This window comes from Vanessa cardui, chromosome 2 (assembly GCF_905220365.1).
Source record: "Vanessa cardui chromosome 2, ilVanCard2.1, whole genome shotgun sequence".
In the NCBI taxonomy this organism is placed as follows: Eukaryota; Metazoa; Arthropoda; class Insecta; order Lepidoptera; family Nymphalidae; genus Vanessa; species Vanessa cardui.
This window is the reverse complement of record NC_061124.1, coordinates 1,595,433-1,612,947: the sequence shown is the minus strand read 5'-3', so window position 1 is coordinate 1,612,947 and position 17,515 is coordinate 1,595,433. Positions and strand designations below refer to the sequence as shown.

The 17,515-nt window shown below is 31.9% G+C and overlaps 1 protein-coding gene across 1 annotated transcript in view; it reads left to right on the top strand.

Moving 5' to 3' along the window:
• LOC124538926 overlaps window positions 1-17,515 on the top strand; it is a 54,979-nt gene that overhangs the window by 20,841 nt on the left and 16,623 nt on the right. Inside the window, exons 5-8 of the mRNA XM_047116196.1 lie at window positions 14,533-14,732; window positions 14,938-15,109; window positions 15,216-15,401; window positions 15,773-16,025. Coding sequence (XP_046972152.1) covers window positions 14,533-14,732; window positions 14,938-15,109; window positions 15,216-15,401; window positions 15,773-16,025 — 811 coding nt within the window. The remainder of the gene's footprint in view (window positions 1-14,532; window positions 14,733-14,937; window positions 15,110-15,215; window positions 15,402-15,772; window positions 16,026-17,515) is intronic.

The following is a 17,515-nucleotide window of genomic DNA, read 5'->3' as shown; positions in this document are numbered from 1 at the left end:
AAATTTATCAGTACATTTAGTTGATGAATGTCGATAGATCCCGTGCCAAGGTAATCAAGTCTACGTGTGTAGGTATAATTATCAATATATTAAACAGATTACACCTACTAAGGCTTGTTCCAATTTCGGTTGATTGTATGTACTTCGCCGCTAAGTAACTTGGGTATTTTTAGAATCATTATGTATTTCGTTAAATAAAGCGTAGTATAATAAATAATAACTAAAGAGTGAGCTTCACCTACGTATTTTTTTTTAAATTCATCGATTGAAAAACCAATTAAAGATAAACATATAAAAATAATTTACTTAATCACATTGTTTATATTTATGATATATTGATTTGAAATCTAGAAAGGTTCCTTTTTACGTCAACAGAACTTCAGAAAATCCAAATCTAACACTGTTTTAATTAGAGAACTTTTTCATTTGAGATTATTTATATTATAGATACAAATTATTCAATTATTTTATTAATAAAATAAATTTGTTCAAGGCAACATACAAAAACAAAATACCTTAAAAATAAAAATAGATTCAGTTAAGCGTTCACTTAAAGCCAATCATCTTTTATTTTCACATTGAATGTTAAACTAATATTATTATAATAAATATTTTAAATAACGATTACAAAAAGAATTAAAATTAAAGTCATCACAATATTCCACACACCTATATTTGCATGATTATAGTTATCGGTCGAATCAAATCAATCAAACGGTCGAAAGGTTAATATTATGCCCAAAATTGTAAGCAAATTATCTCTGGGTTAACAAAGAGATCACACAAAAGTCTCCGTATGGGTTATGATTTAGATCTGCATAGCAACAGCATAAAAAATGTAAGCCATCACCAGAAATAGTCAATTTAAAAATACTATTTATTCATCTGTAGTTATTATTAGCTCATCATTTATTATTAATAATAAAACCTAATATCTACGACAAATTATAATAAAAAATAGAATAAAAAGTATATTGATTTAAAGGTATCTCAATATACAAGTATAATATCTGCAATCAAAGAGAATCATTATTTAAGTATCGGCAGACTTCCAAGTGATTGAAACTAAAGGTTTTTGTATGTTTGGTCAATTTATGAAGATAAATGAAGCTGTACGATCAAGGAAGCGATTGGCTAATATAGCAATGGCATAGCTGAGTATGTACTCTCATTGGCTTAAACTCATTTACCATTTAATTACACACGTAATAAGTCCACAATTATAGACGGGTTTTTAGTAAAGGCAAAATATTCCTCCAAAACATTCGGCATGTAAAAGTTTATCCATTTCTCCATTTGTATTTTCGTCAGATGCAGCTCTGTCGGAACGTTGGTCAAAGTAATAAAAAAACACCGTTCGGTATCGAAACTCGAATATAAAAATGGAAAACAAACGCAGAATAACGAAACATTCTGAGCACCAAAATACGTCGCATTTTATCAAACGACAAGATTATAGAATCATATATATAAATATACTAATAAACAACTTTTACTTATTATAGATATGTGATATAATACGGCTTTTAAAACAGTATCCATAACAACTAACACAAAACATAAACTACAAAAAGATATCAAATATAAACGTTATAATTTTAGTAACATTCAGCAATCCATCATCTAGAATATCCATTGATATCAGCTTAGCTTTACCCATTAAAACCAAATCATTATTCTATTCCGCAAAAACAACGTTAGGAAAATTACTATTTTCCAATTTTGCTTTACAAACCAGGCGTAATTGCCTCATGATTATACCATTATGGGACTCTAACTCTCACTAGCAATCCACGATTAGAGATCGCCTTGAATTGGGTGTACTCTCAGCTTTCAGACAGCCTTGCCTTTGGATAAGCTGTTCGTTTCCTCGTAATGAATATTCCACCAAATTATTCATGTTTGCTTTTGTGTGGGTGTGTCCATACGCAGTGCGGCTGTGTGCTCGGGAATAAAGGTATTTTTATGATTTGGAATTGCTGTTCGGTTTATATACGTTGTGTTATTGCGAGTACCAAGCGCGCTCACAAATATTTAGGTCGAGCAGTGTATGCTTAAAACTTCATATTTTTCTCGAGCGCCAGCAGTTTATTTGGCTTAAATTATGAATAAATGGACTCGGTAATGCCAAAAGGAACCATATCGCAAATTATATTTCATGGACTTTTCTCGATTACTCGAAAATTCTATAAAACTGTTAAAAACAGAATTAGAACTTGAAACAAAATCATTTTAGTTAAGAATGCATGAAAGATTAAAACGTACAGCTGTTAGTATTCATCTCGTTAATTTTCATAACATTTGCATGATTACTTAGCATGTGTCTTAGATACAGAAGAGTTCAAGTATTTGCTATGTCTAAATATGGCTGTTAATACTTTTTAGAACAGTACTGCCAATATGTGTACTTAAATTTATCATAAAGGTGATAACTGCAAATGTCCATTTAGACAAATATATTCCCTAAAGTATTATTTTTCGGTCGAAATTCGTTCGAATGCCCCTTCTACAAAACGTCAGTTATGACCTTAACAAACTTTGGAGTTAGACGTGACGGCTTGTCAAAATCGTAGGTTTCGTTTGTTTTAAATCGAAATCGAGAATACGTCGATCGTCAGTTAACTTTAGCACTTGGAATTTCCACGAAACAATATACAATTAGACTATTATTTCCTAAAAATACTTTTACCTTTTTTTTAAATAATTTGAGTACATAAGTACTCAAATTATTATGTACAACTATTAATGTTTTCGTTGATCAATATTTCATTTAATCTTCAAAAGTTCTCAAGACCGATAAAACGTCAAAATTATTTTCTACAAGATTGCCTAGTAATTTTCGAATAGTACAAGACGTATAATATCCAACATGCTTCGAATTCACTCAGAATTTAAGTCGACATTTCGAAAGAAAGCTAATAACAGATCTTTAAACCGAAACGCCACAACATGAATATGTTATGGGATTTTATTTATAGAATACCTTGAGTTTTCCTTTAATCAATATTTGATGGTAGCACAAACGTAAATTTATTATAAGATTCGGTATAACTGTTTACTATAAACTACAATTTGTAACGATCATTATTTTGATATTATAACATTCGGATTTTAAATACAATAAAATTTCCCACAATTGGGCTTCTTTTGAGGTAAGGATTAGAGACTATTTCGCCACCCAGCTTCACGTGTTACACGAGAGAAAAATTTTCATTAGACTAACTTAAAACACTTACAGTCAAGTGAATATACCTAGTACAAGTCAAGTAAACAATTTATAACTAGATCTACTGTTAAATATAGAAATCGATTCAAAATTACACAATTTCATTTACGATAATGATTGCCAATTTAACAATACTGAAATATGTAATTCGAAAATTCAAAACAACCAGTTATAAGAACATTATTTATTTGGACACATGGTTCTGTGAAATGCTTTGCGTGCATCGTATTTGCTCTACGGAATTTGATTATATTTGTATCAAACAGTCGTTTGTTTATATGTACGTTTTATTGACATCGATTTTTATGTAAACACTATGTTCTAAATTTGAATTTTACTGTTGCTTGTATCTTGTAATTATCTTTAATCTTAAAGTCTTGATACTGTACAAATACATATGATATAATCTGTACATAATATAAAACATTTTTGGTTGAGAATATCTGAGAATGTCAACTTTCCAAGCCGGAAAAAGCGATACTTTAATTTTTTATTTGTTCTTCAATCTAATAGTTACATATAAAACCTCTTTGTACCCATGTGAAGTCGGGACGGGTAGATAGTTATTATAAAACCTACATATTACCCTGTCTAAACTCTAAACTTTTTTTAGTAACAAAAACATAACATAACCACAAGTAATTCTAAATCCATAGAAAAACTTATTATTATATAACAAAATAAAATATTAATGAAATGTATAACATTACCATAAATATAAACAACACTAGACGGAAAGCGGTAATGATAATGCTCGTTGCATAACAATCGTCATTTCCATAGAAAAACTCTTATATCATTATGAATAAAAAATATACAGGTCTCGCAATACGGTGAAGTATTCTCCAAGCGATGCGGTTATGAAACCTTTATTCCAACTTGTCGTTTAATTAAATGACTCGTATTCATAGACGAGTATGCACTTGTTGTACCGGTAATGATGCACATACCTATCGCTAATATTACCGCGTTCATTCATTAACAAATCACGCTAGTATTTTGTCTTAAATATCTACTAATGTAGTCCGCTTAACTGGAATGCGATACCATTTTCTATTTACATTTATCATAGCTGGTACATGATTAAAAACGCATATTTTAATCCAATAGTTCAAATCCGCATAAGCAGTACAAGTTTTTATATGTTTTATATAAACTCCAACAAATATTTCATACTTCCAGTAAAGTACTAGAATATACCCCAATAGTCCTATTCTGAGATATTTTCAGTAAGGAATTAAAAAAAATATAGGACGAAATCACATGATTTTTTTCAAAGTAAATATTTGATTGAATGATTGTATTTATAAATCACTAGCGACCCGGAGCGGTGCAATACTGATGCTAAATATTCTACAGAATTTATTTATTTAAGACATCACATTAGAAAGATCTAAAATTATCAGTGATTCCTTACTATATCGAATCACTCTATCTATTAAAAAATATCGCATCTAAAACCGTTGCTTAATTTTAAAGACCTAAGCATACATAGGGACAGTTAGCGGTAAGCGACTTTGTTTTATTGTATGTAATGATAATTCCCTAAACCATATGAATAACAATTAGACTGTAACGAAATTATTTCAAAGTAAATTTACTGTTAGAATGAATAAAACTAAAGTAGTTTTATGCTCCCGTAAGTCATATACTTGCGGAGGCGTTGGCCAAACCCGGTCTAGGGCTCATAAAACGCCACCTAACTCGTAAAACGCAATGTTACCATTGGATTACACAGAATCTATTTGTGTTGGTTTTACGTCTTTCACGAGATGACTTGTAATTCTTTTATTACAACATCGATATTTCGGTAATAGCTACTGGGTAATTTTTTGGGTTAAATACCTTATTTATGCTTATAATTAAATTGGAGCGTCTGTTTGTAATATTAAAATACAACCGCGTTTTACTAAATTAATATATTTGTGTACACGGTACATACCAAATTGACATTATTTATAAGCTTTAGTTTAAACTTGTTTTACAATTTTTATTGTATTTAAATAAAACACATTTAGCTTTTTATTTGCATGTCAATATTTTATGATCGGCCATAAAGTTGATCTTAATATTAAGGCATGCGAGGGTTTTGACGCGTGTTTACCCTAAAGAAGAAATAAAATATACAAAGCTTGATAGCGTGGCTTCGCCCGTATGGAAAACAGTTTTTCACAAACACGATTTTAGAACTAGTAAACAACTTTGTATCCTCTTAAATTAACTGTATATGTAATAGGATTATAAACATTAAATTGTACATAATACTATTTCTTATTGATTGATGACGTCATTTCTTTTAAAATTCTTAATGTGTTTGATAGAACGTGAGAAAAATTAAAATTTTCAACGGAGAAACATTATTAAATATATCTTCTTCAAAAGACAAGCTTTTGCCTACGTTCATGTCTTAGGTAAGATGTTACATATAACGTATAAAAGAAGTCCATTTCTTTCTAGCGAGTTCAAGCTTGATTCGTAACAAATTCATTAAATAATTTATACATAAACAGCTTTGTCTATCTATGTATATATATATTTTTGCATTTATAACATTAATATAAATTATTTACACAATCGAATGCCAAATGCTTGTTAAAAATATGCATTTAAATTATATACCGTCATAACTTATTTTGATCGTTGCCTACTTGCATTAAAAATATTTTGTTTTTTTTTTTTTTTTAATTATAAAGAGCGACTCCCTCAGTGCGTGAGCGATGACGTTTCCATTAACCTGAGCCGCGTTTCTTTTGATATTCCTGACCGACTGGCTTAGTAACCTAATTTGCAAGTTCATGCGTCCAGAACCCAGCCTTTAATCTATCTTTCGACTTTATTTACTACTAGTGGTAGCCCACGGTTTCGCTTGCATTTTAGACTGTTGTCATGTGTTAGGCAAAAAAGTAGCCTAAGTCTTTTATTGGTGTTCGAGTTAGCTTCATAGTAAATTTCATTAAATATAGTTCAGCGGTTTGGTGGTGAAACAGCGACAGACAGACAGCCAGTTGCGTTTAATTTACAAAAATCGATTATTAAATATGATTAAAGAAAAATATTGACTAAGTTTTTGTTGATTCTGCTCGATAGAATCTACATTCCAAACTAGCTTTAAATTTGTACAAGCTTCTAAAATGTAAACAATTTAAAAAGTATCTACAGGAACGATTAATTGAATGTTTGATTTTTGCTTCAAGTAAGAGAGTGCTTATGTATATGATAATATAATTCGATAAACTAGAACATACCTTACAGTATCTTGTTAAATTATAATTGGAATAAATGGTAGCTAACCAGAGACTGCGCGACACGATCCACTTCCGCTTATCATGAAAAACCCAAGCTGTCTAGAATCTAGGACAGTTTTAATGAGCGTTTTATGAACACTTAAGGTGAAGATGAAATAGGAATTTGTATAGCTTAGTAGTCGTATGCGAGGGCTTAATACTAAAATGGCTGACTGTACCTCGTGAATTGCAGTCATTACGCGAACTATGAATATTGAAAAAAGTATATTTTTTTGTAAATAAATTCAATGAAAATTTGTATTCAAATAATTGTTAATCGAGATGTATCGTGGGACTAGTTGGAATAAAGTAAAGTTCAATTTACGTTCGAGAATAAATAAATGTAAATGACAACGTTAATTAAAAATCTCAAGTGAATTAAAAAAATGACAAAAAAAAGGTTTTAATAAAATAGTATAAAAATAAAAAAGAGAGAAAATGGTCTGCCTAATTTTTGACTATTAACTGTAAACCGCGTAATAGTTCTAATAATAATAGCTATATATAATAGCTGCCATTCTAATTCAAATATATATTTCTTAATTTAACGTTTGCAGTCACCAGTCTTAATCCATCCCTCCATAAATCAAACCAAGGAGGCTAGACTGTAACTAGTCGCATAATTATATAAAAGCTCTATCTCGTCCCTTAAATATTATTATTATATCATTTCCTCTTGACTACAAAGCAAATTAGCCCCGGCCTTAATTCTGACCGTTTTATTATTAGCTTTTATAAAGTTGCGGAGCTTTGTGATAATGAGAATATAATAAGGTTCCATTCGAGTGTAAACCAACCCTTATACCAACCCATTTTGAAATCGGAATACAAAGCATAAGTGTACCTTCTAAATCGTCTATTTATAACATACCTGTCTTCATAATATGATGAAGTCTGTTGTGCAAATAGGCTATCTTATCGTAAATAATCACCACCGTCCATAGACAAAGGTTCTGTAAGAAATATAAACCATTCCTTACATAGCCAATGCACCACCAACCTTGGGAACTAAGATGTTATGTCCCTGTAGTTACACTAGCTCACTCATCCTTAAAACCGCAACAAAGCAATATTGAGTACTATCGTTTGGCAGTAGAATATCTGATGGGTGGGCGGTCCCTACCCAGACGATTTTGCCCCAAGAACTTCCTACAAATGAAACAGAGTACTACAAAGAAATATCATTTGAACATTCGAAAATTTTAAATAAATGTAACCTCTCTATGATGTACTAGCGACACTCCCTGCTTTGCACGAATGCAATTTATTAATAAATAGAATTATATGAGATAAATATAATTAGAAGTCTATAACACACAGGACAAAAGTAGCTATAAATGTAGAGATTTTTTTTAGAATTAACATTAGTTCCGGACATTACAACTTACATACAAACAAATTATAGTATTCGCAGAATAATAAAGTTGCTCATTTATCAGCGAGGGAATCCTGATAGAGCTTTGACAGCACGCCACTTCGTATCTTTGACTCACATCTGCCCTACATCAATCATACATCAAGGTTTTTAATCGAGCGAGCGTATTAAATGTTAGATTATATACTGGCCTTGTTTTATTATATTGTATCTTTTGTTTCCAAAATTTATTTCTGTCATTTTGCTATAGGAAACACGGAAATAATATCATCTCAATAATTTTAAAAAATTATATTCTACCTATACATCATAAATATACTTCTCATCTTTTCTATTTTATATTATAACTTTTATGTACGATTTTTAATTTGACTACAACTGCTTTTGCTAAGTATTTTTCATGACAAATTGCAACAAATTAAAACGAACTTACAGACAGTTACATTCCCTTTAGTGTAGTTGTAAATATTATTTGTATTGCACTCATTACACATTACTAAAATAAAATGTAAAGCAAGCCACTAGCGCCCTTGTCGCTTAGGCAATGCTGTCCTGCTAACCTAACCTAACCTTACCTTTTTTACATGTTTATTAGTAATTCGATTACACAATTAATAGCAATTTAATTTTAAAGTTATAAATTGTTTTGTTAGTAATTCAAATATCAAATCATAATTCAGAAACATCTGAATTTTGCTTATAACTGAGGTAAGTATCTTTTGATGATCTCTATAGTCGAGTGGTGTGTACACCTGTTTTCATGGGTACGCCACTCCGAGATCCTGGGTTCTATTCCCGGCCGAGTCGATGTAGAAAAGGTTCATTAGTTTTGTATGTCGTCTTGGGTCACGGTGTTTGTGGTACTGACGTTACTTATAATTTTCCATGATACAGGTGCTTTAGCTACTTACATTGGGATCACAGTAATGTATGTGACGTTGTCCAACATTATTTATTTTTAATTGTCAACAATACTTATCTAAGTTGTTGCGAGAAAAAAACTGTAAACAAATTACAAATGAACAGAGCAAATAAGGTTGCCCCAACGAAGTTACAGCCCTCAATGTCCCCCAGTTTATCGAAGGGAGACTTCCGTTTTCCTTCCTGACTTATAAAGCTGAGGTTATTTTTAAATAAAAGTCATTTCGAACCCCGTTATTATCACCTTAAATGTAAATTTTTTTCACTCGATTTTTAAGAATCAATCTATTTTAATATTATAATTGTGAAAGTAGCTCTCTTTGCCTGTCGTGAAAGCACGATCAAAGCGCTGAACCGAAAGGACATGGGCTACTTTTACGCCTAGAATATGACCACCAAAACCCAAAAAGTGAGAGAAGCAACGGGCGTCTACTACTTAATTATATATATATTAAAAGTTTTGATTGGAGAATTAGTACAACACTATTAAGTGATAAAGATCTTTTAAATTCACAATATGTTCTTATAAAGTATCTATAATATTGCTTGTGTTTTAAAATTGGGAGTTTTATAACTGCTCGGATCGAAATTGTTTTAGCCATATGTATTGATTTATCACTTTTATTGGTTACGCGGGTCTTCTTCAATATTAGCCTTGACATTTATGTCAACTGTTGTTCGTTGATTGGTCGATTCGACCATCATTATTAAATAATTGAATTCATCATTTACACGAGTTGAGGACGAACTCTTTAGTTTCCTACTCTTACTTCCAATTTATGACCAATAAAGCTCGTTTCCATTTACCGTTAAAAAATTAAATCTGTTGGCCATGATATTTGGTGGTACCAGAAATTTCACCACCAAACAGACATACTTATTAGCTTGAACAAAACTTAGATTTATGTATTTCATACGGTTTGCTAATAACTCAGGTATATTGTGCACTATTAAGAGTTTATGATAATACAACACTATTGCCATTAACTTACTTATTTCCACTTTCATTCTTACAAATTACCGATAACAGCTTAGTCGATGTTCATAACGATTTTTCCCAAATCCATAGTAAATATACTTGTACAAGCTCTCGACCTGTGATGTCGCATCTATTTGCTGCCAAATGTTATTTATTTGTCTTTTTTCCTGTTATGGTTGGAATAGTTTATAGTGCTGTTTTGTTCTGGATTGGAGGAGTGAGCCAGAGTAACAAGCCGCTCAAGGATATGTTACAATCTTATCGTAAAAGGTTATTAAAGCATTGGCGTTTTAAGTAATGATTAAAGTGCCTGACCATGTGTATGGATGGTGGTACCATTTACCATCTGACTTTCCTCGTGCGACCACATAATAAAGCGAATACTACAGACTTCAGACTTGTTATATTGATTTGGTCAAATATTTCATTCATTAAATGTCGAAAATGTCCATAAGAACCAAACATCTTGACACAGTTTAAAGTAAAATATGGAATTCCCTTAATGTTAAAAAAGTAGGGCGAACACTTCATGACACTCTCATTTAAAAACGGCATACAAATACATACAATACATACATACATACATTCTTTGCAACGTTCACAATCATTTGAAAAGAAACATATTATTATACAAGCTGTTACTCGCGATTTCGTCCGTGTTGATATAGAATAGCAATTAGTTAATAACTAATTGCTATTCTATATCATACATTAATATAATGTCATGAATTTTATTACCTGAGGTATTTTCTAAAATAAAAGTTAATTATTAACCTTATAATGTCAGCTATCGGCCAATGAAAATCAGTCCAGCTGATTTCGAGCCTAACCGGACCAAACAGACAAACAAAACGTTGTAAGGATGACTTGACAACACGAGAGGCACTTTTCATGGAAAATTTTGTTATTACCAATGTTACTTGACACATGTACACATATTATATCGACGTATAATTGTAAGGGCTTTTATATTTTTATAAAGATTTTTAAATAGACATACTATTCACTTACGGTAAATTGTGAACAGAGCATTAATACCAGAAACACATAATGGACAACATCCATGCCTGAAATCTTGCATGGCAAATCCTAAAATGAACTTGGCAATTATTTGGCCTTCTCAAACGACGATAGCAGCTACTGAATAAGGTTCAACATAAACTGGTTATATGGTATAAGTTATCTCAGCTACGAAGATAATATCGAGAGTTCAAAGATTATTGTTTCATAGATAGAGGAAAGTTTAAATTACAAGCCCTCATGGTTTGCCAATCTTTAGTTCCAAGTTTGCTGATGTGCATTGAATCGTTATAGGACGGTTGAGTGATCCTATTCAGTAATGGGAATCACCGTTTAAAGTTAGATGCTCGATTGTCTTCGAGTTCTTAATTTAAAAAATTTACCATTGACATTCAATTGAACTTTATGTATTTTCAATTGATTGCAGAATATCCTTACCCGAAAGAATTTGATATATAAGGCATCTTATTCGACAATATAAGTAAGAAGTATTTGATTTCCACAGATGATATTAAAAAAATGTTTTAATTATAGATTTAATTTAATCAAGATAAAGAGTATTTTTTTTGTATTTTCGGTCGATTTTGAATTTGGAACTAGTCATTTTTCATTTAATTTAATCTTGTAAGTCGATTCAAAAATGCTTGCAAAAGCGTGTTTCAATAAAGAATTCTTGAACTGTAAACCGTGTAAAGATCTATTTAATTTTTATGTATATACTAAAGTGAGAAAAATAGCCAGTTTATTATATTTCTGATATAATACAAACGAATCGTGTAGTTTTATGTATCAACTCACAGAAACTGGCGACGCGCCAACATTTTCTATTGTGTCGTTCGTCGATTACGCCCTTTGTATGCAATTTTGTATTGCCATGTTAAGATAACTAGAGAAAAGAGAAGTTATCTGCTATTAAGATTACTACTCGATATTAGTTTATATATTTTGTAATCCACATTGAAGCAACGTTCCGTTGCTGGTAGAGCTTTGTGCAAGCCCATCTGGGTACCACCCACTCATCAGATATTCTACCGCTAAACAACAAAAGTGTTGTGTTCTGGTTTGAAGGGTCAGTGAGCCAGTGTAACTGCAGGCTCTAGAGACATAACATTAGTTCCCAAGGTTGGTGGCACATTGGATAAGGAATGGTTAATATTTCTAAGAGCGCTTTTGTCTATGAGCGATGGTGACCACTAACCATCAGGTGGCCCATATGCGCGTCCAATAACCAATGTCATAAAAAATAAGGTTACGACCTTTTTCATAAAAAAAAATTATAAACTGGACATTAATGGGCTTTAATTTTTATTAATTTATTATTAAAACAAAATTAAACCCTGATTCTCACTTAAGTTTTCTTTTTGCTTAATTATTTAATGTTGTATGACCTTTCATGATGTTATAAAACTTATGACCTTTTTAAATTCAATTCTTTAAAAATAATCGTCTGAAATTTAATTAGGAATATATTAACAATACATACGACTAAAATTTACGTTCGGATTGTGAGTTCATAAAGCCGGTTTCGTTGCGTGTTCTTAAACAATTTGTTCTCACCGTACTAATAAAATAAACTATAACGCTTTTTAAAAACATTATAAAACTCAACACGATGTCGCTACAAACTTTCTCGCCTAATGGCTTATTAAGAAAGTTTACTTGAAAAAACATCCCTTAACTATATAATTACAATTTAATATTCTGCAAAAATATAACGCGACAATATAAAACAGCCAATAATGAATTGAAAAAATCCTGGTAGTAGAATGGCTATAACCCTATAAAATTAAGAAGTACAATGCTAAATATAGTATAAGCTTGCAAACATTTTCCAGTAGAGCAAAACATATAAAAGAATAACGAAGATGTCGTTCGTGTCTCAAACCGTCGCCGGACTAAGTCAAACGCGACGGGAGGAGCCGCCGCCTCGGCAGCATTGCTCCCACCAACACGCACATCGCAACACCCAACTGTGTAGGAAAAATAGCTTACCTGAATGGGACCCTCCGGAACCCAGAGCTAGGAAAAATAGCCTCCCAGCCGATATCCACGATAAAACGGAGGCCTCACACGCGGGCAGCTCGCCAATTCTCGAAGAAGAGTGACATCTATCCCCGTAAGTGAGCCCCGCTTGGTGTCCCCCGTCACTCTAGTCCGCATGGATATGCACTCCAATGTCACGAGAGGAAGAAAGGCTTTTTGGAACAGCCCTTGCATGCTTAGAAGCTTTTGTGAAACCTTAGGGAAGCACGAACACTTTATAGATGTGTGTATCGATGTTAATAATAATATATATTGATGTTGAATGACGGCAAAACATAACGATTACAAAATTCACTAAAATACGCTCACGCGAAATCGAATTGGATTATGACCTTTATGAAAATAAATTATCTGCTATAAAATAATGATTGTTTTCATATTAAATGTAAAAGATAAATAATAAATAACATTTACTGCGAACATATATTACGCAAATGAATGATTACCGTTTATTAAACACCATAATTGCGGTTCGATTATGGCGACATCCTGCATTACACGGTTTGTACACATTTGACAAGGTAAGGAAATGCAAGGACCGATAATTCGTCTCGTAATCAAATGACCAGGAATGATACATTCGATCAATATATGGATATGGGCGCATTACTTAATAACTACCGACGGATAGTAGAGAATTTCGCAATAACTCATGACATAACTCTCGCTGATGCTGTTTTTCTAGGAATTCCAGGAAATCCGACAAGAAAAATATGGAACATTTCTTATTTCAATGATGGTCGCAAATAACGTGTGATATTGTATTTGACGCAATACGTCTAGCTGGGACTTATAATTATAAAAGTCTAAGGATCACGGCCATACTTTCTCCTTCAATTGTTTACAAGCGATTCAAACATGCAATGCAACCCTTACCTACTATTACCTACTATTCAAGAACTAGTGAAAGTTATACTGAAAATCAATTGTATAAATAACTCGTTTGTAAAAGTGTACAACGTGCTATTATGTACTCTACAATTTGAATTAAAGAAAACTAAAATGTATTTTCAACCATTATTTTTTTTACGCATAAGACTATTTCTTGAAGATATTTTCATTTGGCATACCCAAGAAGGAAAGAAATAAGAGCCTTAAATAAGAATTTCATGTCGATAAATGTTGCTGATTAATAGAAATGAAATACGCAATTAGATAGCACAATGAAACAGCAATAATATCACGAGAGAATATAATATATATTGTATTTTTGATGTTTGACCTACTAGCACAATGGAAGCTCAATTTTACACAATCATGCATAAAATTCGGACATGACCGACGTGCATTATAATAATGAATACCTATGCGAAAAGTCGACGTGAGGCCTTTTGATTCATCGCCTTTTCATCTAATTACACTCGTGGAAGCGAATTGAGGTCAATTTTTTACCGTCTAACTTGACATACAATGATCCGTGCAAGATATGAAACTACGTACTAATATGTTTTGTATATTTTATTCTCCTTCCCACTTCGGTATTTTGTCTCCACCTAGCCAATGTTACTGTGTCATCGACCTTTTATGTGTTCACTTTTAAATAGATAAGAAAAGTACCTCCAAAATCTTTTCGTTTCTCGTTACCTACCCTAATATACCCAATGTTTATTCATCACTAATCCTTATGTTTGTCATTTTATTAATAATAGAGCATCAATTAATGAAATATTTTTTGTTGTTACAGACGGAGCGAGTTTCTAGGATGTGTCTCGTTCCCATTGAAAGATGCTATTAAGAACGACATCTCCGGCACGTACTTTTTGCAGCAGGGGCGCCAAAGTGCGCCGGCGCAGGACGCCTGCCGCGTGACTGACCGACGCAAAATGGCCACGGATAATACTGAAACCAGCACTAATGATGGCGCAAAAGAAAATACAGATAAAGGTAAATTAGATCGATATATTATAAAATTTAAGCTTAAAGCTTAAGACATTCTTAGCTTAATTTATAGTAATAAATTAGATAGATAGATACAGTTGTTTTTGTCAGTATGACATAACAACCAAGTATTTTTAAAAGTTAACTTTTATTAAAACTTTCATTTAAAGATATTATAAATCCTTGGCTCATTTGAAACTGTTGTATTTAGGAGTAGCGTCCAATGGCCCATCAACAAATCAAGCTCAAGTTGCAGCAGCCTTACAACGGGAAGCTGATGAGCACCTGTTCTTACGATATTTGGAACTCGATCCACCCGAAGACCCTGCAGCACCTCGACGAACACAACGACACGGACGAACGCCATTTACGACAACTAGAAAGTTAGTATTTCAGCTCCTGAATCAAATTATTGATCTGAGTTTATATCACAAAATTTTATCTTTGTAATAAATACGATTTTTCTAACTAAAATTATAAATTTCATAGGTTATTAAGAGGAACAACAGGAGGTTTTGGATTTACGGTGGTATGGACACGCCCTCCCAGAGTTGAGAGGGTAGCAGCTGGTGGATCGGCTGAGAGGGCAGGCTTGAGGGCTGGTGATTACATCGTCTTTGTTGGAAACAAGAATGTTGTTACAGCGTCTGAAGAGGAAGTCCGTAATCTTGTCAAGTAAGTTAAAATGTCACGTTATTACTAAAACAGTTTTTAAAATTTTTTAAGCAAAATTTTGGATGTTCTTTGTTTACATTTGATTAATCCTTTTTACTAATCATACAATACTAATTATTATTTAAAGTAAAGACTGACAATTAGAGTCTGAGAATATTTTTTTATATGTTATTCAAACCATACTCCATTAGTACGTGTGCGGTTGTACATGTAACGCAAGATATTTCTCGATTTCAATACCTGTTAGATAAGCCCAAGGTTGCTAAAAGAGCAAAGAGCATTTTAATGGATTATATTTTTGTCTTATAACTCATGTGCTACTCAACGTCTCTTAAATAAACGCTAATGTAACGGTGTAATTTTATTTTCAGGTCAGCAGGACAAACATTAAACTTGGAAACCTTCAGACGAGTACCGCAAAATGGCGTCGGCATCAGGCCACGTCTGGGTCAAGCGTCCATACCTGCTCCGGAGTCAACTCCACCACCAGCACCGAAATCCCCTCGAGCAGCGGCTCTTGCTTCTCCAGCGGCGGCAGCAAGACCACCCACAGCCTGTTCCTCCACCAGCCAATCCTTAGACAGACGCAAGCTACACCTGCCGCAGGTCACATTTTCCAAGGAGGTCGGTAACGGCATCATAGTTTAGAATTGGTCTAAATTTTCATAGTTGGGAAGTCATAAATGGATAATTATTGTACGCACTTTTTTCATCATTTCAGATATTGTCGCTTATGTCCTTTTTCTGTTTATTTTTCATGATTTTATACTTTATAATCTCGTTTATCTTCCTGTATCATAAATACCTTTTCCTTCCCAACTATTTTAGAATTGAATTCATACTAGTCATCTGTAAAATTTTCGATCACAAATTATGTTTTGAATCTAAATTCAAATTTAGAATTTTTAGAAAAGTGGTGCTAGTGTTGACCTAGTTTGATCTAATGTCATAGATATTAAATTTTATCATTAATTTTTTTAAGTGTGTGTTTGTTTTTAATTTATATTTTTCATAATGATTTTTTTTTATTTGTTACAATTGTGTACAGTAGTTGGTATAGCTATTGTTATTGCTGTAGATACTAGATTACACGAACTTCACAATACATTCCACTATCTTATAGAAACGTTTGCTTAATTTAGTTTCTCTTTAGCTTGTACAGATTTTATTTTTATATCATAGAGTGGTGAATTCTCAGCGTTTATTATAATCAGAGTTACTTTGTCTAATTATATGTTCGATGAGAGGTTAACTTACGAAGGGGAATCGTTACGTTTAAGAATACTGTTTCGTTATTATTTATTTTGTTATTTTTTTAATTTATTTTGACAAAGATCGTCGTGTGTTATTTTTTTTGTCAACGTAGGTTTAATCGTGAAACATTTTTTTAGATTTAAAACTTTGTGTTATTGTATTATTTTGTTTATTTTGTATAAAACACATTTTATGTCGTGTGTCTTAATTTAATTTATTTTTCTTAATTAATTAATTAATTCGTAAAAATTTTGGTTCCTGTTATGATTATTTCGTTTCATTTTTCTAATATGTTTCTTAATATTAAGTGCAAATAAATTTATTGCTTATAATTATTTTTTGTTGTTTTCATTTGTGTTTTTTTCTTTCCTTTTATTTATTTTATTTAATTTTACTGTTTCATTTCATTAATTTAAATACAGTAATATGTAATAGAAAATAGTTTGCACATATAACATTTAACTTTTCAGCACCTTTAAGAGTAGTTACTTTGTCATCAATAATTATATCATAAAGCTGTTGTTATAAGTATTACTTACTATAAATTTTATAGTCTATTGAGAACAAAGTAATTTTCTCGAAAATACATACTAGATGCTCACAGATACTTAAATAATCACATTATCAGACCACAAACAAAAACATTTTCAATTTTTATTTTTACATTTCATTTTAAACTAATTAATTGTGGGAATATGATTATATTATCTTGACCGATTTTGGCCACGTTCAGGGGAGACTAGCCAACTATCTAAGGCATATTCAATTAAACATTTGTACAAACACTATTGCACTCTCATAATCTGAAAGGCCGACTTATCTAACACGACCGGAAATAATTAAGGATCAACGACTTTACC